This window comes from Mustela nigripes, chromosome 10, assembly GCF_022355385.1.
Source record: "Mustela nigripes isolate SB6536 chromosome 10, MUSNIG.SB6536, whole genome shotgun sequence".
NCBI classification, from domain to species: domain Eukaryota; kingdom Metazoa; phylum Chordata; class Mammalia; order Carnivora; family Mustelidae; genus Mustela; species Mustela nigripes.
The window spans coordinates 31,202,486-31,224,804 of record NC_081566.1 but is presented as its reverse complement, the minus strand read 5'-3'; the positions used below and the strand labels follow the sequence as shown (position 1 = coordinate 31,224,804).

At 42.5% G+C, this 22,319-nt stretch overlaps 1 protein-coding gene across 2 annotated transcripts in view; it reads right to left on the bottom strand.

The window, feature by feature from the left end:
• KCNH1 (potassium voltage-gated channel subfamily H member 1) overlaps nucleotides 1-22,319 on the bottom strand; it is a 407,094-nt gene that overhangs the window by 374,016 nt on the left and 10,759 nt on the right. For both annotated transcript variants that reach the window (XM_059412951.1, XM_059412952.1), the window contains exon 2: nucleotides 3,203-3,326. In XM_059412951.1, the coding sequence (XP_059268934.1) occupies nucleotides 3,203-3,326 (124 nt within the window). The remainder of the gene's footprint in view (nucleotides 1-3,202; nucleotides 3,327-22,319) is intronic.

Here is a 22,319-nt window from a genome sequence, read left to right as displayed (position 1 = left end):
CAGCGAAGGCTTCCCAGAGATAAAGACAAATGAAATCTGAAGAGCCGGTGGAAATTAGACGGGAAGGAGGGAAAAGAACATTCCAGACAAAAGAAAAGTATGTGCAAAGGCAGAGAAGTGAGAGGGAGGTTCATTCTGTCTGAATGCAGTTCAGTTCACTGTAACTGGAATATACACACTGAGGGGAGATTTCACAACAGATAGCACAGGAAGATAAGCACAGACCGAATCATGAAGGAACACATGGCTTTCAAAAGCAATGGGGGGAGAGGGGGAGTGTGGGGGAGACACTGGAAGGTTTCAAGCAAGAGAGTTCCATAATCAGATTTGCATTTTAGAAGTACAACTCTGGGAAATTTCCCAGAAAAGATGGCAGAGTAAATCTGGACCCACAGACCTTTTCCTTTTCTAATTCCCAAACAAATACACAAAAGAATAGGAAAAATCACAAAAATTCGTCAACCGAAGATTGCACCAAAGGGGGCAATCTGATGCTCTAAACATTAAGGCAGAGCTAAGGAAAGAAAGAGAAGATTCAGCCACTGTGTGTGGAGCTCTGCTTTCCTACCCACCCTACCCCATCCCCAAAAAAGGCATTAGGTTTAAAAAATTGAAATGATGAAATCCTACAGTTCTTACCAATATACCTCCCTACTGCTCACATTTGGAGAAAAGTAGACTAAGGGGGGAAATGAGTAGCATGAGAGAAAATTTCCAGACAGAACTTCCTACTGACTAATTCTGGTTCTCAGCAGAGGGAGGAAACTGTCCATTTTCCTAGGCTCCATTGTGAACAAGGTTTGTACCTCTGGGAATAAGATACACCCCCAGTTAGGTGGAGTAAACCACGGCACAGGACACTCACAACATGGGAGAGGAGAAAAGCCATCTCTCCATGGGGCAGGAAAAGCCAGTTGTCAAAAGTTCCCCATGGACCCAGGAAGCATTTCCCCTGACAACCTCAGGCCTTCATTTGACCAGAACAAGAAGACACCAACACTCAGCCCCCAAGCCTTGGGTAAAGTGGAAGAAGGGCATGCCTCCCTAAACAATACAGTCCCCATCTTCCAAAACTGCACATACTGAATGCAATCTCTGGTGATGACTTGAATCGCAGAGTCATAGAATTGCTGAGCCACGAAGAACCCCAGAGGCTACCACCAACTCAAGGGCCTTGCTTGGCTTGATACTGGGACAGCCTTGAGCTTACTACAGGTTTGCAATTGCCAGCGCTCTTTTAAAAAAAAAAAAAGGGGGGGAAAAAAAGTGCCCTGCTGCTGACTTTATGAATTCTGTGTCACTTTTGTTATTACGGCCCTTCCCAGCCTGCTCAGAGACATTATTATCTATGGTTGCCCTCGTACTTCTCTTGTGGAATGCTCCACTTTCCATCTATAAATCAGGAAAATGGATAACCAAGCTTGTCTCATTATCTTTAAAAAGACGGCTCGATCAAGACTAAACTAGCCCTGCCTGAGAACAAGAGGACTTCTCCTCGGAGGCAAAACCGGAAGCTGCGCGCCCGTCTTACTTAGCCGGTTGCCTTTTTAGCTTCCTCCCACTTTCTCTTTCTGAGCGAATTTGCTAGATAACTGACCTCCATTTAAGTGACACGATGGTATATATGCTGGCTGTTTCTTTCACAATGTGAAACAAACCCCTGCAGGATGGAGACCTGAAGTAAGTGAGGTGCCATGATCACACCAGGCTCTCATTGGTCTTATGTACTGTTTCCTCAAACTGTAATTTACTGGTAGCTAGAAGTTTCCTTTACCTGGACATTAGATTTCAGATACCTGCAATGCAAAAAATAAGCAAAAGAGGCTCCTGAGCGATTAGGAACAGAGCCAGCACAAAGACAGGTTTTCTTTATCTTCAGGAAAGGGACATCCCCAGGGAATTAAATGAGTTTCCTACAATTGTGCATAAAACCTAAATTTGCAAGTTATCTACTCTGATCTTCTTCAAGTGTCCGGTTAGAACCAACAAGAAGGAATAAAGGGAAGGAAAGGTTGCTCCGGTCCCACCAGAAAGTGAGGCTAACCCCCCGATTTGTTTTAATTGTATAGACGCAAACATCGACAGAGATGCAGATACAGAGAGAGACACTAATGAGGATAACAGCACGTCACAAAGGTAAGAAAATTTTATTGTAGGATTTAAAAGTCACAATTTCTATACCTTTGAGGGAAGAAGGGGACTCTTAAACTTCCCATTTCCCAGCCCCAAACACCTAAAATTTAAGAAAATGAAATTTTTGAAGCATTGAATACTTTTCACCAGAACTAGTAACATGGCTGATTGAACACCATCAACATGCAACTTCTGAAAACTGTGAAGATGATGCCTGTTTCAGGTTTTTCCACCTTTCAGAGATGACTTTATTTCTTGGTCCAGCAGCTCTGGGATCACGCAAACACCAGTGAAGACAGACGACTCCAAAGAAGGAATAAGGAGTGAGAGGCGCCAAAGGCTGTGCTAAACCAAGACCTCGTCAGGGTACCACAGGGGTGTGTCAGGAGGGGCAGGGCACAGGCTCTGCTCAACTCATTCTGCTCTACTCTGCTCCACACCTTGTAGATGCTTTAAGAGCGTTTCTAGCACCCGGGCCCAAGGGTACTGCTTAGTGAGTAACCCTGTCAAATGCCCAGGCGGTGTGAGCCATTAGCACCGTTTGCCTCTGCTTTCCAGTGAGTGACCAGAGATGTGACAGCATGAATTAGAAGGCAACCAAATCTTAGTTCTCTTCTCTCTTTCTGGTGAAAAGCCCTATGAACAAGGCCCTTGTCTGCAACATCGCAGGGATTCTTCTCAAACTGTCATGTAATTTCAAAAATTAATTTAGTCACCTTAAATTATATTTCATTTTTATCTCATTTTCAAGAATCCTCTAACTTTCCTATCCTTTCATCTAACATCTCATAAACTTCTGAGTCCCCATTTTCTAGGTAAAATGAGCTTCCTGAGTTTCTCTAGGTGCCCATCTCAGTGACTTACAAGTCCAGTCAGTTTGTGGAGACCACATTTGAAGCCTTCTTTGATTCCCTGGTATAGTGCATGAACGAGAGATGATACTACCACAAATATTCCTGAAGAAAACTCTAAATTAGAGAAGGGCAATCCCCACACTGCATAAGCCATTTTGTTTTTCCAGAAGATACCATGATAGAATGTTGAACAGAACAAGCCCGGACATAAATACCTGCAGGTACTGCTTTTTTGCATCACTTCCGCCCTGTGATAGCCAGACAGCTTGCAAAATCCGTCGTTGCTGTACACGATAGGCCAGTCCACTATCTGGGCATTCCCCAACACAAAATTAGTATCTGTTAAAAAAAAAAAAGAAGAAGAAGAAGAAGAAAAAGAAGAAGGAGAAGGAGAAAAGAATAGAAAGGGGCATAGGAGGCAAGACATTAATTGAGAATCATTGAGGACATAAATAATGTCAACAAATCCAGGTATCTTGGTTTCCCTCTAAAACAGTCTCTTGAACAGGAAGAGGGCCCTGTGAGGAATACAAAGGAATAGTTTTTTAGAGCTGAATATTTTGAATTCAAATGCTAAGGTAATTGTCCTCCAAGAGGACGTCAGCAAAGGAAGCACACTTAACCAACCAATCAATGAATCCTGCAGAAATCCAGTGATTTCCCGGAGACATGTTCAAGTCCTAACTCATCTCAGTGAAAGTACAGTGGTACTCTGGAGCAAGAGAGAATGCAAAAGGGATTTCTTCTGGGCTCCATCTAGCATCTTAGCCTTGTCAGTCCTTTGACCAAAAGCTACAGATTGGCCTTGTTGACCCTGAGGAGCATTTACCCATCCCAGGAGGAGAAAGTAGAGTGGCAGAGAAAGGGAGAGGGAGGATTGCCTTGTGCAACACACATATCAGAGACCCCTCCTCTTGGTAAGGAAGTGACTAGACACTCCTAATACTAGAGCCTTATAGAACCTGATCAAGATGCTCACAATGACAAAAGCCTTCTTGCTGATTCTGAAATTCTGTAGCCACAGAAGCCGTATTTCAGAGTTCTTTCACTGCCCACCAGCCCACATTCACTTCAGATGCAGGGAGTAAGTGGGCCAGAAACGTACAGCTGCTCAGTGTTTTCTTACCACTTCCCATATTTTTCAAGAACAAAAGTCTTCAATACTTTTTGTGCTTAGGTAATAACTGTCCCTCTTTTTCTCTTCAAGACCTTAAATTAGGCAAATAACATCCAGAACTTAAATATCATCGTGATTTTAGCTTGGCTTGCTCCTTTCCACAGAATACTTACTCCTTCCCCAAGAGAAGAAAAGAAAAAAAAAAAAGAACACGCACACAACCCTTCTTTCGTTGTAAACAGGAAGGGGTTTTGTTTATATATGCATACCATTCAAAGTGAAATAGTAGTGATATATAATGTCCTCATTTAATTGGGACGTTAATTTTGTTCTAGAACAGCATCTACAATTTATTCACAATATGGATAACCATCCCTTCTTATCTATGTGGGGAGGAATAGAGAAACCAAAAGGAGGAGAAATAACTAATATGGTAATCTATTCTTAAAAATGCTTTCATCTACTTAAAAGAAACATAAAACACAACTATCAGTAAGTTAATCTATACAACTGTTAAGTTTATAAATATGCTTTTACTGAAAATCTATAACCAGTTTTTCCCTCCATTTCTCCCATATAATCATGAATACTTTTGGAGTGTCCACTAGGTACCAAGCACATTACGAGACCCTGGAGATATCCAGCCTGATGCTATATGGTCCACACATTCCAGGAAATTATCAGGACAAAAAGACATGTGCACAACTACCTAAGAAACCAAATAATAAAACTATTAACTCTGAGGGAAGTAAAGGACCATGTCTCCTTGGGGTCACATTTGAACTTGCTCTAATCTGGAAGGATGAGTAAAACTCATTCAAACATTATGAATGCCTAACTTGTAACTATCACATATGATACAAAAACAATATTTAAAGAAATGAACACAAATTGACTTTCACTGGTGAACTCAAGAGGTTGTGAGAGGAAGGGAATATTCCAGGTGGAGGAGAAGCCTAAGCCAAGGCCTGGCAGGATGAGACACATAAAGACTGGCATAAACAGACAAAGGGCACCAGGGAGACTGGCAGGAGATGAGCCTGAAGACCAGACTAGGATGGGCCTGATGGTCAAAGATCTTTGACTTTTTTCTGGAGACAGGATAACCCTTCAGGTATACCACTAGGATGGCTATAATAAAAAAGACAATAGCAAGTGTTGGTGAGGATGTGGAGAGACTGGAACCTGCATCCTGTAACCCTTGTGCACTGCTGGTGGGAATGTAAAATGGTGCAGTCAATTTGACAGATTGGCAGTTCTTCAAAATTTACCCATGAAGTTACCATATGACTCAGCAATTCTATCCCTAAATATGTGCTCAAGAAAAATGGCAACATATGTCTACACAAAAACCTGTCCATGAATGTTCATAGCAACAGTATTCATAATAGCCAAAACATGAAAATAATCCAAAATGTCCATAAACTGATGAACAGGTACACAAAATGTGGTATCTATTTGGCAATTAAAAGAAACAATACTGATACATATTGCAACACGGATGAACCTTAAAAATATTAAGCTAAGTGAAAGAGGCCAGACACAAAAAGTCACATATATTTTTGGTCCATTTATGTGAAATGTCCAGAAGCAGCAAATCCATAGAAACAGAAGGTAGTTTCATCATTGCTAGAAGCCTGGAGGGGAGGGGTAGGAAGATGGAGTGACTGCCAATGGGTGTGGAGTTTCTTTTTGGGGGTGATGAAAATATTCTGGAATGTGATAGCGGTGATGAATGCATAACTCTGTAAATATACTAAACAACTGTACATTTAAAAAGTGTGAAAGTTATGGTACATGAATTATATCTCAATAAGGTATTTTTTTTCAAAGGGGGTGTGGATAATCCTTCATGCTGGTCTTCTCTTCCTGAGTTATTCTTTTTTTTTAAATACCAGACTCTTTTTTTTTAAGATTTTATTTATTTATTTGACAGACAGAGATCACAAGTAGGCAGTGAGGCAGGCAGAGAGAGTTGGGGGAAAGAAGGCTCCCCGCTGAACAGAGAGCCCGATGCAGGGCTTAATCCCAGGACCCTGGGATCATGACCTGCACCGAAGGCAGAGGCTTTAATCCACTGAGCCACCCAGGCACCCCTTCCTGAGTTATTCTTGAAAAGAACAACTAAGCCTTAAAAAAAGTACAAAATTCACTACATCAGGGTGGCTGGGTGGCTCAGTCATTTAAGTGTGTGACTCTTGATTTCAGCTCAGGTCATGATCTCAGGGTGGTGAGATCAAGCCCTGCATGGAGTTCAGTGTGAAGTCTGCTTAAGATTCTCCCTCACTCCCCTCCTCTCCCTATGCCACCCCCCCCCCACAGCGGCCCTCTCTCTCTCTCTCTCTAAAAAAAAATAATAAATTAAAAAAAAGGGAGAAAGAAAGAAAGAAAAGAAAAGAAACAAATTCACTAAATCAACCTTAAATGAATATGAAATCCAATCAGTTTAACTTTCTTGTTGATTCCTGAAAGTGTAAGTAACTTCCCTCAAAGACCTCAAATAGTTAAGAAAAACTGAGTGAGCTCTTTCATGGCTAATGTCCCACTAAAGTTAAGTGCTAAGAGGGAATGATAGCCAGTTACAGATAATGATTTGACAGCATGTGTTTATTTCCTCTCTTACCCGAGGCACCCCGAAAATTAAAGTAAATGAATTAATAAGGTAAAAATCCACACAAAAATTAGAGTAAAATAAGAACAGAAAAAATGACAATGGAAGAAGCAGAAACAATATAGGAAACAAAAAATAACTTTAAAAAAAAATCCCTGATTAGTGTCCTGAGAGAGATTCAAGAGATATTACAAACATAAAACAAGAACAGGATGCTATGAAAAAAAAAAAAAGAACAATTAAGACGCCCTGTAAATTAAAAGTGAATAATTAAAAATTCAATATAAATTTCAGAAGATAAAGGCAGTAGAGGAGAGACAGAAATCATTTTTTTAAATAAGACATAGAGCATCAATCCGACAGGAACAACATGTATACTAACAGGAACAAGAGAAAGAACAACATGAGAAAAAGCCAAACATTTTTTTAAAGTTAGAACTATCAAATGTGAAGGTAGAATAAAGATATTCAAATGTGCAAAGACCTAGAAAAGCCATTTCTCACTTTTTTAAGATTTACTTATTTATTTTATAGAGATCATATGACTGGCAGGCGTGGGAGGGGAAGAGAGACTCCTCCAGCAGACTCCCCACTGAGTGCAGAGCCCAATACAGGGCTAGACTACAGGACCCTGAGATCATCACCAGAACCAAAATCAAGAGGCAGATGCTTAACCGACTGAGCCACCCTGGCAACCCTCCTAGGTATTCTTTCTTGGGAAATTACTTGGGGATGTGTATCAGCAAAGTGAAGGAATAAGGAAAGAAGATAACATGAGAACCAGAGGGAAAGTGGCTCCAAATATAGAAATCAGGAAGGAAGCTAACAGAAAGCATTCAGCACAGAATGGTTCAGAGAACAGATGTCAGATGTTCCAGAAGAGAGTTATCTAGGGATAAAGGAGGTCAGGATCTGATGATATTCCTGATCATTTGAAACAACATAAAAAGTCAATATAGGGTGCACCTGGCTGGCTCAGTTAATTAAGCGTTTGCCTTCAGCTCAGGTCAGAATCCCAGGGTCCTGGGATCAAGTCCTGAATTGGGCTCCTCGCTCAGCCAGGACTCTGCTGCTTCCTCTCCCTCTGCCCCTCCCCCTGGCTTGTGCTCTTTCTCTCTCTTTCTCTTTCTCAAATACATAAATAAAATCTTTAAAAAATAAGTCAATATAAGTGCATAATTTGGGGGTGGGGAATGGGCAGGAAAAGAAAGTAGAAGTATCAAAGAAACAAAAGCTGTGCAAGAAGGGAAACCAAACCACACCATGTCTCATCGCCATCACAACAGCATTAATTTCTAATTTTTAAAACCAGTATCGTCAAAGCATGCAATATTTAACTATAAGTATCTAAATATAATCTTAGCAATTCCAATGCTATAAAAATACAAATGATAAGTTTAGAGAGAAAAGTGAGAACAATCATAAGATGGTGTCTAGAGCTGATATAATAAAAAAAAAAGGCATAAATATTTTCAAGTTGCAAAGATAACCAATAAGGGAATAATATAATTATATAAGGAGAAGGAGGTTGAAAGTAAATAATGTGAGATAAAAACTCAGCTAAATTAACAGAAGTCAACAGCTAATAGCTAAAATTGATATATCTAGAAATAGCTATAGTGCACATTATTTAGAGACATGGCAGAAACTATAAGAAGAAACAGCTAAAATTAGAACATGTGACCTCTGATGAACAGGATGGGCAGAGAAACAAGGCACAGGATGGTTGTTTTTCTTTATAAGCTCTTCAGTTTGACTTTTTAACCAAGAATATATACTACTTTGATAAAAATAAGTATATTTTTAATTTTTAATGAATTTAATCAGAAAAAAATTAACTTATTGATTAATTTTTTTGTTTAAAAAAAATGAGAAAAGGATATATTTCAAGTTCCAGATATCACTGCAGTTTCCCATAAACGTATTCTGGTCATCCTTTAAAGGTGCTCACCCTTCCTCAAGCCTTCCCATTTGTCGCTGCAGTGCAGATTAGTCTTATCTGGGAAAAAGCAAGTCTCATTATAGAATTTAAAATTCTAAAATAGTTACCTCTCAGCGATAACCCAAGCAAGAAATTATAGTTGCCAGGAAGCAAGGTTCTTTTGCTAACACGTGATATCCCAGGACGTGGAGTGAACGGAGGAAAGGATTCTAGTCCGAGTCACAAAGACATTTGTCCCCAAGAGGAAGCAGATGTTCCCCCCTTCCCCTGCCCCATCCTTGCACACATGTGCGTACCCTATTAGGGTTGGCTGGAAAGGGGGACTAGTCTAGATTGTCTTCAATCCCTAAACTACAAATAACTGACCTGCAAATTACCTTCCAAAAAACAATGTTTCTAAATTGTGGGCTACCCATAAAAATACCATAATGCTACATATATCATCAGAAACTAAGGGATTCCACATAAGCAATATTAAAGATATTAGTAAGAATGCATACCATTTATCAATATTTACTCTGTGCCAGGCTCTATACTAAGACTTGATCATATATTAAGGGGAGGGGTTTTTAATCTTCATAATAATTTTTGTGAGGTGGTATTATATTACTAAATGAAGTGTCACTGATTTCATCATTTTACTCACAAGGACACGGAGCCTCTGAGGACAGTCATAGCAGGTTAGAGTTAGGATTTGAATCTAGGTCTATCTGACTTCAAAACTCATGCTTTTAATCATCATATTACACTGTCTCCCTCATTCCATTAAGAACTAAAATCAGACCACTTCTATGAAAACCTTTATAACACATTAGATTTATGGCTTTCTGATAAAAATACTAAGTATAATGAGACTTTTAGTTGGTGAGTTAACATTACCATTTTTGTTACCATACATTATAATTCTACCCTGTGATCGACAATGATGTCCTTAGGAAATACTGATGTGCATGGAAGTAATCATTCCTCATCTAAATGTTTGCATTTCCCTGTCTAGATTTCCAATGTTTGTCTCTTGCCTCAATTGTAAGTTATCACCTCCACTTCTTAAAACTTACTGTGCTAAAGAAAAAAAAAAAAAAAAGAAAGAAAGAAAGAGGTTCAAATTAAAAAGACAAAAACAAAAACAAAACAAAAACTTAGTGTGCTGACCTATTCTCTAACAGTCCTGCCTCCTCATGGTGACAGACAAGGACAGGATAAGAGGGGAAACTTTGTGCCTAGATCCCCATCTGACACTCAGGGGTGGGAGAGGACCTCACACTGGTGACTTAAAGGAGCTGTGGTACAAACCTGGCCATATTAATTTCCTGGGCACCCTCCCTTGCCACCACTCCCACACCCCAGCAACCATGGACTCTGGAAAGGATCCAGAAGTCACCAGCTATGCTACTAGTGCTGATGGTACATAAGCAGATGGTTATCACAGTAGAGTGAAATGACCCTGTAGCCAAAGGCTGTGTCAAACGGCCTGACTTAGGGGTTCAGGCAAATATCAGAGGTGAGCTGCACAGCAAGTGGGGGCCTAGACAGGATCAAGTTAGTACACACACACCACACATATGCATGCATACACATACACATACCACAAACACATACACACACAAGGAGTATGTGATGGGTTGAAGCAGGGCATCAAGTTCTGCTCAATTCAAGGAACAGAATATAAGCTCAGCTGCTAGACATCTAGTGACCAGAACAGAGGCCATTACCAGAGACCCAAGGACCGGGGGGGGGGGGGGAATAGAACCCCAAAGTGGTACACGTCACCACACAAATACACGCAGGGTGGCTTGTGTCCACCCCACACACCATCAGAGGGGGAAACAGTGGGGTGGGCTGAATTGGGTTTTCAACACAAGAGACTGAGTTGCCTCGAAAAGAATAATTAAAACAGAAGCATTTGAGATACTACTAACCAGGACATTCAGAGTCTCCTTTTGCTGTTTAGTGGAGTGGGAACTTCTGAGGGAGATAAGCTTTGTTAAATAAAAATAAGAAGTTAACCAGGGCACCCACGTGGCTCAGTTGTTAAGTGTCTGCTTCAGCTCAGGTCATGATCCCAGTCCTGGGATGGAGCCCTGTATCAGCAGGAAGCCTGTTTTTCCCTCTCCCACTACCCTTGCTTGTTTCCCTCTCTGGCTGTCTCTCTCTGTCAAATTAATAAAATATTTTTAAAAAATAAAAATAAAAAATAAAATAAAAAAGTGAACCCGGGTGGGTCTAAGTCAATTTGCTACCATGTTTCCGGAAGTATATCTGCATATAAGAAGACAGCTCAGAAAGTGGGAGTCTCCTGAAAAAAGTGCATAAACTCTGGTGCAAGACCTCTGTGAGAGCAATCTTGTTCAACTAACTCTCCTTAATTCCTCCAGGTGGTTGGCTATACTCCCACTGGTTAAAAATGCCAAAAAGAGGGCTCTAGTGAAGTGATACGGACTTTCTAGCTAAACGGAGAGATACGTAGTCCACATCCAAACATAAATGACTCTGGGATTATTTACTATTTTCCAAGCTGAATACATGAAAAGTTATTTTGAAGCCAAGCAAAACCTGATTAGGAAAGTATCCTATTGCATGGACAAAACACTAAAAAACAAACAAACAAACAAACAAACCCCAAACATAATTTCCTAAGGCTGCAACAGAATTGGCCTGATCTGGATATGAGAGATCGGGAGATTTTAAACTGAGAAATGTTAGGAAATCTGCCATTCTTCATTGGTGCAAAGGGCATCATCACCATCAAGACTGCATGTTTTAATAGTCATTGGGTCATTACTCCCTGAGGTAAGCAGACACTAGTATTAGCTCATTTTTATAAATATTGCAAAAAGGTACTAAATTGACAAAACATTTCCTAGGCCATATATCTAGTAGAATGGGGACTGCCTAACACTGTATCAGAGTTCATGGAAACAAAATTAATAGGAAGTGCGCATGTGTGCACATGTGTGTAACCAGAGAAAGAGATTTATTATAAGGAATTTGTTCGTGTGATCATGAAGGATAACAAATCCCAAGATTTGCAGTTGGCAAACTGGAGACCCAGGAAAGCCAATGGTGTGTAGTTCCATTTCAAATCTAAAGGCCTAAGAATAAGGAGAGCTCATGGTTTAGACTGAGGAAGAGCCAATGTTTCATTTCAAAGCCAAAGGCAGGAAGAAACCAATATCCCAGCTTAAAAGTAGTCAGGCAGAAGAAATTCCCTCTTATTCAGGGGGAAAGTCAGCTTTTTATTCTATTCAGCCCGTCAACTGATTAAATGAAGCCCACCCACATTAGGGAGAGCAATCTGCTTTACTCAGTCTACTGATTTAAATGTTACACTCAGGGAGCCTGGGTGGCTCAGTGGATTAAAGCCTCTGCCTTCAGCCTGGGTCATGATCCCAGGGTCCTGGGATCGAGCCCCACATCAGGCTCTCTGCTCAGTGGGGAGCCTGCCCCCCCCCCGCCTGCCTCTCTGCCTGCTTGTGATCTCTTTCTGTCAAATAAATAAAATCTTTAAAAAAAATAAAAAAATAGGGCGCCTGGGTGGCTCAGTGGGTTAAGCCGCTGCCTTCGACTCAGGTCATGATCTCAGGGTCCTGGGATCAAGTCCCGCATCGAGCTCTCTGCTCAGCGGGGAGCCTGCTTCCTCCTCTCTATCTCTGCCTGCCTCTCTGCCTACTTGTAATCTCTCTGTGTCAAATAAATAAATAAATCTTTAAAAAAAAATAAAAATAAAAATAAAAAAATAAAAAATAAATATTACGCTCAGGGACACCTGGGTGGCTCAGTTGGTTAGGCATCTGCCTTCAGTTCAGATCACAATCCCAGGGTCCTGAGATCAAGTACCACCTTGGGCTCCTTGCTCAGCAGGGAGCTTGCTTCACCCTCTGCCTGCTGCTCCCCCTGCTTGTGCGTGTTCATTCTCTCTCTCTCTGACAAACAAATAAATAAAATCTTAAAGAAAAGAAAAAGGCTGGTGGAATATTTTTTAAAAATAAATGAATAAAATCGATGCTACACTCATCCAAAAACACCCTCATAGAAACACTCTGAATGTATCTGACCAAATATCTCCACACTCTGTAACTGAATCAAGCTGACACATAAAATTAACCATCACAGGGGCACCCAGGTGGCTCAATGGGTTGAGCCTCTGCCTTCGGCTCAGGTCATGGTCTCCAGGTCCTGAGATCGAGCCCTGCGTTGGGCTCTCTGCTCAGTAGGGAGCCTGCTTCCCCCTCTCTCTCTGCCTGCCTATCTGCCTACTTGTGATCGCTCTCTGTCAAATAAATAAATAAAATCTTTTTTAAAAAATTAACCATCACAAACACCACAGCCAATGCTTTTAACTGTATGATGCTCTACAAAAGTCTTTAACGGAATCAGCGGACCCATAGCTCATAAATTCTGCAGCTCCCTCAAAGTCCTTGGTAGTATTCCAGGACTCTAAGTTGGGCAGAATACAGTACCTCTATAAAACTATTTTTTTAAAGATTTTATTTATTTATTTGACAGAGATCACAAGTAGACAGGCAGGCAGAGAGAGCTAGGAGGAAGCAGGCTCCCCGCTGAGCAGAGAGCCCAATGTGGGGCTCAATCCTAGGACCCTGAGATCATGACCCGAGCCGAAGGCAGAGGCTTTAACTCACTGAGCCACTCAGGCGCCCCATAAAGCTCTATTTTGATAAACAGATTTCACAAAGGCAACATTTATCTTTCCACACCTGGGGCTTTCACTGAGAGGAAGGAGTATGTACCCATCCCCAGAAAGAAATGTTACAATGAATCCTTTGATCCCTTTCTTCACCCCCCTCACTTATACCTGCCTATGTAGATTGGTCAAGCTATCAGTAGGCATCTCAAAAGCAAGAAGAATCCACTATGTGTACTGACCTCAGACTTGCCTGTGCCTGGTGTGGCTGGGGGAGTGAGGGCCTGAGCTATCTGTCTCAGCTTACGGTGGGGGGAGTGCCTGGGTGGCTCAGTCAGTTAAGCATCCAGCTCTTGATCTCAGCTCAAGTCTTAATCTCAGCATTGCGAATTTAAGCCCTGCATGGGGCTCCATGTTGGGTGCCGAGCCTACTTTTAAAAAAAAAAAAAAAAGAAGAAAAACCTAGTGGGACAGTCCTGCCAGCCCTCTGCTCTGTTATCTTCAGCTTCTTCCTCTAGGAGTAGGGCAGTGACTCCTGGTCTAGAAGTCAAAGCCCGGGGTTGAGGAGGGAAACTGGTGGCATTGTACGTTCTCCAAAATCTGGTTTAATAGTCATAAAGCTGATACCATATTTTGACTTTCATGTGGCTCCTTCAAACAACCTTTACTTGGGTAAAAACTGGAGGAATGAAGGTTAAATGGGCTCAAACACATTAACATGGATTAAAGCTCCAAAATCCCAAAAGGTGTTCAGAGATCATCTGCTTTCTTGCCTCCTGACTCTGACAAATTGCACTGATGAGAGTCTTTATAAAATATCTACAAAGGAAGTGGCAATATGATCCACTCCAGAACACTCTGATTGCTTGGTTAAGTCCTTTTCACTTTCTCTCTTCTTTTGGGGAGGGGGGAGAAATAAATAAATATTTATTTATTTATTTATTTGTTAGAGACCAGCCCTTCCATGACTCTGAGATCTGGAACAAAGTATCCCTATAAATAGTTGAGATTACACTGGTAGCCCCCAAAAAATCATGCCTCCCTGCGTTCATGCCCTGGTTCAGTTCCTCCCCTTTGAATCTGGGTGGGTCTGCAATTTGCTTTGACCAACAGCCTGCAGTAGAATGGTTGCTATGCCAAACACCCAGGCCTAAGCTCTGAAGGTCTGGAAGCATCTGCTTCTGCACTCTTGGGAACCCTGAGCTGCCAGGTGACCCCTGAGCTATACTACTAGAGACACCACATGGACATTCTACAAGCTGAGGGCATCTAGTAAGACAGAGGCCATGAGATTCTATGGAGAAGCACCAAGGAACCTAGTCAACAATGAAAACCAATGGGAGAAAAGGGGTGAAAGTCACCCTATTAATCCACCCTTCCCCAGCAACCCCTAGGTCCCCAGAGCACCATCTGAAAGAACAATCATGGACACAATAAGTTGGGTCCTATTGCAATAAAATCTGACTCCTAAGTGACTGGATTCATAATAAAGCACAAATCAGAAGGCATTTCTGCAACCTGCAACCTACCGACCCTTGTCATCAACCAGTTATCACCCTGAACTATCCCTTCTCTAAATGCTGGACTCTGTAGAGTCTAGGTCACTTTAAAAGGAGCAGAAATACCTTCTAAACTCAACTCGGCGGGAAGTGACACATTTCAGGTGAACCATGTTGTACAGAGCATTTGCTCAGCGGAACTGCCTGGATTTGGATACGTGATATGATGAGCCATAACCCTGTAAAAGTGTACCATTTTTCAAGGGAGTCTATGGTAGACAGAAATCACATGTTGGTAGGTCAGCTTATATATACAGAAAATACCCACATGTGTCTTTGGAATCTGTAAAATCAAAGTAAGACATATTCTCTTGATTATACATGCTCTGCTATTTTTTAAAGATTTTATTTATTTATTTATTTATTTATTTATTTGAACGTATTTGAGAGAGAGAGAGAGAACACAGGAGGAGGAGCAGAGGAAGAGGGACAAGCAGACTCAGTGCTGAGCATGGAGCCTGACATGGGGCTCGATTCCACAACCCTGAGATCATGACCCAAGTGGAAATCAAATTGGATCTTCAACGACTGAGCCACCCAAGCGCCCCCGTACATATAGCTTTTGCACATGGAATGTGTGACTTCCAGTCAGCCAGTGGGAAGCACCAAAGTCTACCTCCAGAATCGTAGTCTGTGAACTGATCAGGTCCCTCCTACCTTGTTCAGGAAAATGTGTAGGTTCCACTTGGCTGCCTGTGCCATGATTTATTCATTGGCTCTCATCTGAAAGTTCCCTGTATCTCCAGGTCTTTGATGCAAATTAGATAGATTCTACTGCCTCCCCCTGATGCCTTTTTACCCCCTGAAAGTCTTTTTTTTTTTTTTTTAAAGATTTATTTATTTATTTGACAGAGAGGTCACAAGTAGGCAGAGAGGCAGGCAGAGAGGGGTGGGGGAAGCAGGCTCCCTGCTGAGCAGAGAGCCCGATGTGGGGCTCGATCCCAGGACCCCGAGATCATGACCCGAGCCGAAGACTGAGGCTTAACCCACTGAGCCAACCAGGTGCCCCTTACCCCCTGAAAGTCTTTAGCTGTAAGAACGCATGGAGTTAAATGTGAGGTTTCCCAAATTCAACCTTCCTCAGCCCACAGTTTTCCTCCAGTTTGTACAATAAAATAAATACTCTCTTAAAATTTGAAAGGCTCCCCTCCCCACAGCACATAAAGTTTCTTCAGCTGATGGGGCATGAGCCAAGTCACACGACATTAAAAGAGCATCATTCCAAACCTACCATTTGCTCCTAAAGCATAACACAGAGATATTCTAAAAAGAAATTATTGGAAATTTGCTTTTCACCCTCATTAGTACAAAAAAAAAAAGGAGAGACTAACTAAGCAATGACTGAGCAAGTGACTCAGTTTGGGCCATCACACAGATAAAAACTATATCCAGCAAACAGTTCATGGTAATGTATTATTGTTCCCTGCGCACACTGGTTATTTAGAGGCCTACAATATAAATTTCGCAATATGCTTCTAAGAACTAGAGGTATTTTTCTTATAAGGGAACACATCTTTGGAATACTTTCACTGTTACAGATCACTAAGGATATCAGCGTGCTTACAAAAAGTAGTTTGAGTAAAATCATCTTTTTCCGGGGGGCTTGCAGGACTCAGTCAGTTAAGCGGCTGCCTTTGGCTCAGGTCATGATCCCAAGGGCCTGGGATCGAGCCCTACATTGGGCTCCTTGCTCACCAGGGAGCCTGCTTCTCCCTCTCCCTCAACCTGCTGCTCTCGAGCTCTCTGTCAAATAAATAAATAAAAATATTTTTCTTTAGGGGCGCCTGGGTGGCTCAGTGGGTTAAAGCCTCTGCCTTCGGCTCAGGTCATGATCCCAGGGTCCTGGGATCAAGCCCCGCATCGGGTTCTCTGCTCAGCAGGGAGCCTGCTTCCTCCTCTCTCTCTGCTTGCCTCTCTGCCTACTTGTGATCTCTCTCTGTCCAATAAATAATAAATAAAATCTTTAAAAATAAATTTTTTTCTTTAATTATCTTTTCCTTTCTTTCAAAACACTAGAAAAACAATTAAAAGAAATCATTGAGATAAATGATGAGAACAAGAAGTATGTACATAAGCACTAGACAAAGAAAAGAAAACAATAGTTCAACTTGCCTGAACCTAAATAAAATCCATACCAGAAATTAATTTTTAGAAACACAAAAAAGATTGAGATATGGTAATATTTGGAAGAATGGAGAGGATGGGATGAGAGCTAGGTCAGCATGACACACCTACATAAAATACCTAAAATCTTAATACTAACAGAAGTTATGTTCTGACTCTATTGTGTTTTTCAACAATAAAATTCCATGAAAATGACTCGTCTAAATTATAAAGGGCCCAATATTGGCACATTACAAATCAAACTCCCAAGAGATTCGATAATCACTTGTTTTGCTTCTAACTTTAATATTCTACATAAATACACTTTGAAGATTTTGTTTTAAATTTATTTGTCAGGCAGAGATCACAAGTAGGCAGAGAGGCAGGGAAGCAGGCTCCATGCTGAGCAGAGAGCCCAATGTGGGGCTCGATCCTAGGACCCTGGGACCATGACTTGAGCCAAAGGCAGAGGCTTTAACCCACTGAGCCACCCAGGCACCCCCATAAATACACTTTGATTAAGTCAGTAAATTACAATGGAAAGAGAGGCTTCAGTTTGAAGAGCAAACTCAAAACTCTGTTTACTGGGTAGTTACCTCTAAGTACATGGTTTCAGAAACATGACCTCTACATTCACTCAAAGGATTTTAAAACAATAAAAACAGATGAATCAATTGTATAAGCAGGATGGAAGGGAACAAAACCCCATGAAATTGTGTTAAAAGTGTAGATTTTTTATGATCCAATGATAGTTTACATAATAAATAAGCGGTCAGTGATATGTTGAATTACTGGGAAGAAATATATATTGGTGTCCTCAGTTGCTAACAAATGGTGAAACAGATTAATCAAGTAGGTGTTTTATTCTCATTTTTATCTCATTTTATCTCCAAGATAATTTTTAATGCATATCTATACATATTATAGGCATTTTTAACAAAACTCATTGACCATCATTGAAGAACATGTAAAAATTTGATTCCCAGAACTAAAAAAAAAAGGTAACTCAAAGTAAACTGTATAGAATATTATATAGTGTTAGAAAATTCTTTTTTTAATTAGTTTTACATTTGCCTCCTGTGTTATTTTAAAACTTTCTTGGTGGGACACCTGGCTGGCTCAGACAGTTAAGCGTCTGCCTTCAGCTCAAGTCATGATCCCAGGGTACTGGGATCAAGTCCCACATGCGGCTCTTTGCTCAGCAGGGAGCCTGTTTCTCCCCCTGCTGGCTGCTCCCCCTGCTTGTGCTCTCTCTCTCTCTCCCTGAGAAATGAATAAATAAAATCTTTAGAACTTTCTTGGTAAACAGCTCAGTGAAGCTAAAGTATAGTACCAAGGTAAATGGAAGGAATCTCAGAGCAGCTCAGTTTAATACGACAAATACTGGAGTATCTACATTGTCCCAGACACAGAAGGAGTACAGGGGACATAGCTGTGTGTCTAAAAGCTCTACTGACCTCCCCTGCCCAGCTGTACCTACCACAGTCTACACATCACCTAACTCCCTACCCTCCCCATCGCCCATGCAGGTCCCAGTCCCAGCACACGAGACCAGGAGGGGACAACTGCCCAACCAACGCATAGGCAGGGCTGGGTCAATTAGATTCTCTCAGAACAAAAACTAAGACAATAAGGCCAAGAGGTCTAAACAGTTGATCCCATACGTGCTAGTCAGTAAATGGAGAAAGGAGGTCTTGGGAGAGAAGCAAGGCACTCAGATGGATACACAGAAGAGCATCTATTGAGGCAGGTGAGGAGAGGACTGGACTAAAAGAGGCAGACAGACAAAGGCAGAGACGGAGAGATGGAGGCAGAGACTACAGTCAAAGAGAGACAGGAATGAGATGGAGCAAGATGACAGACAGTGATGAACACAGGTGGCAGAGATCAAGACAGACACTCGGGGATATAGACAAAATGCAGAGAGCAGCAGAGACAGAAAACAGAGACAACCTGTGGCAAGCAGCAGTAGAGCGAGATGGACAGAAGGAGGGAGGAGAGAAAGAGGGAATAGGAGGACAGGGAGTATTGGTGAGGGGTGCGGGAGATGGAAGACAGCCAACAGGGAGTACTAGAGTGTGAGTCGCAGCTGGAGAATGGGCACCCAAGAGCAGGATACCTACAGCAAGACCTAGAGAGTGAGTGAGCAGAGAACAGAAGCCCACTGGAAGAGCATGCAGGAGAGACTGAGGAGAGAGACAGAGACCAAGAGCCAGAGGGAGATAGAGAAAAAGAAGAAAACCAGAAAATTCAAAGAGAAGGCATAACTAGAGACAACAGGAAAGCAGGGACTGGGAAGTTGGGGAGAGAGATAGCTAATTCATACACTGCGACCCACAAAATGGTGGCCGCACCAGTCTCCCAGTCCATGTCACAAATGTAAACTTAAGTTAGCCCACTTACACCTCACTGTCAAGGACACCTCACAATACCAATCCCAATCGTCCAACTCAGCTGTAGTTAGCCTACCTTAATTAGAAAACAAAACCTTTTAGTCTCGTGAGGAAACCCCGTGACCTCCTAAGCCATCATGCTGCCCTGTTTCCACATTGCCTCTTCTATAAAAACTGCTCTTGCCCTCGAATCCCTCCAGAAGAGCCTCTGCCACTTGTGAGGCCCGGCACTCCCCCAGTCCATGCATTGCTTTTCTCTTGAATAAAGAACATCAAAGTCATCACTAAATTGTTTTAGTTCTGTCATTGTTAAGAACAGAGAGGGGCGCCTAGGTAGCTCAGTTGATTAAGATTAGGCTCAAGTCATGATCCCAGGGTCCTGGGATCGAGCCCCACATCGGGCTCCCTGCTCAGTGGGGAGCCTGCTTCTCCCTCTCCCTCTGCTGCTCTGCCTGCTTGTGTCTCTTGCTCTCTCTGTCAAAAAAAAAAAAAAAAAGAACAACAGAAAAATGGCACACTCTGAAAGTCCAGCCGGAGCACAATCCCTGGCTGTGCTCGCTAGGCGGGAAAACCGTCAGGTGTCATTTCATCTGACAGAGGGAGAATGACTAGAGTTGAGGGAATCCTCGGTCTTCAGAAGGTATCAGTTACCACTTCAAAACGGCTGATGGATCACACCGCGTATCTCCTCGCTCTGGAATGACAGCTTGAAAACTGAAAGGAATACACACAACAACACAGAGAAGGCATGAACTCTGTTTCCGGGAGATGAAAAGTAGATGGGGAGTAAACGTGCAGCACAGGAAACCACAATTTCAAAATTCCAGAGGAATCTGGCCACAGAAGGGGCTAACAGGGCCCCACAGGTCCCTGGAGAGATTTCACACCCTGAAACACTAGCTGCCGCACGAGGCAGGAAGGGCATGTTAGAAAAACTGGAACAGTAACCAAAAGGCTATTTCAGTGAGTGAAAAAGTTCACTCAGCCTCCAACAGGCACCCTCCTCCATCAGCTCACCGAGCAGCCAACCCTGTGGCTCTCAAGTAAAAAACCACCTGGGGTGGGTCTCAAAGCAGTGGTTCTCTGCCTGCGACAGCCTTCAGAGCTGCGTGGAAGGCTCAGGAAAACACAGCTGCTGGGCCCTCGCCCAGAGATTCTGATGCACCCGGGATGAGGGCCTGAGAATCTGTGTTCTTAACGAGTCCCAGAGATTCTACTATTAGAAATTAACTGAGGGCCATTGACTTAGTGTCTTTAAACCTCAGCATCCGCAAGGGTAGAGTGGCAATAACAGAAGCACCCCCAGGACAAGAGTCACCCTGAAGGTCAGAGTAGGCAAAGCATGCAAACCTCAGGCACTCGGCCAGGCACACATGTGAGAAAGGCCATCTGTCCAAGGTCACAACTGTAACCAATAACTCTAATCTAATAGTGCTCCTAACTAGCAGTTCCTGCTTTCCATCATCTCTGGTAAATTCTCAGTTTACTTATGGTCTTCCGGGACTTCTGAGATCATGACAGTGAGGAAAGACGGAGAAGGAAAGTGAAAGCAGCTCTCCAGCCTCCAGATGACCAACTTCCGTTCGGAAAAGCAAGGACTTGCTGTCTTCAGCAGGCAGAACACAGGTGTTTTTCGTGAAGCTGAAAGAAGTACCTGAACACACACACGCCCCTGACCAAGCTCAACCCCTTGAGCTGTCCAGCTGGTCTGGACAGAAGGCTGAGAAAGTACTTGATCCAGAGAACAAGTGACTGGTTCTGTCCATCAGTCCTGGCAGAAAAATGGCACACTCAACTCGTTAGCTAGAGGAGTGTTTAATGATGCAATTATTTACAAAGGCACGTGTGAGGTGCCAGCAGCAGCAAATGATATATACTATTTGCCGATTTCTGAGGGAAATGCTCCCAGCAGGGTAGGTTTGCAGCTACCCAGTTGATGTCCCAGAACCTAGAATAGGGAAGAGACGTGCATTATCAGATCTTAAGAGGGGGTACCAGCTGGCTGCTGCCTGCCCCCCCAGAACACCTCTGAGGAAACTTCAGGGACACAGAGCACCCCCAGGGTTAGTAAGACATTCAACCCTCCCCAAACCCAAAGAGAGCGAGCTGGATATGTAACCATTAATCACGGCAAAACAGCAAGTCTACAATGGAGGGAAAGAGGGAGGGAGGGAGGGGGGAGACTGGATGAATAAATAGCACAGAGTAAATAAATTCTCCCTCCCACCCCATGGTGGTACGCCCCACAAGCTGAAGCCAGCCAGAAGCCAGAAAGCAGGGGAGCCTATGGACATAATCCGTACAAGTCAGCCTCACAGACACAGAGCAGGCTGGAGAAGAAGAGTGAATGGCTCCAGGGAGGCAAAGAGAAAATGGGCAGGACAGTGACCCAAGCAGAGGCTCAGAGCACAACTGTCATGATAGAGCTCTAGTCAATTTGATACCAATAATGCTGAGAAGAAACAAACAAACAAAAAAAACTGAAACTGAAAAATATATTTAGAGGGGTGCCTGGCTGGCTCAGTTGGTTAAGCATCTGCCTTCAGCTTAGGCCACAATCCCATGGTCCTGGGATTGAGTCCCACATTGGGCTCCTTGCTCCCTCTCCCTGCTGCTCTCCGGATTATGCTCTCTCTCTCTGACAAATAAATATTTTTTAAAAAATCTATTTAGATAAAATAAATACAGTCTTATCATTCAAATGAACTCCATCTTCTTTGCCATGGTTGTGTAATGTACAATAAAAACCAAACTCAACGGGATGCCTGGGTGGCTCAGTTGGTTAAGCAGCTGCCTTCGGCTCAGGTCATGATCCCGGCGTCCTGGGATCGAGTCCCACATCAGGCTCCTTGCTCAGCAGGGAGCCTGCTTCTCCCTCTGCCTCTGCCTGCCATTCTGTCTGCCTGTGCTCCCTCTCTCCCTCTCTCTCTCTGATAAATAAATAAAATCTTTAAAAAAAAAAAAA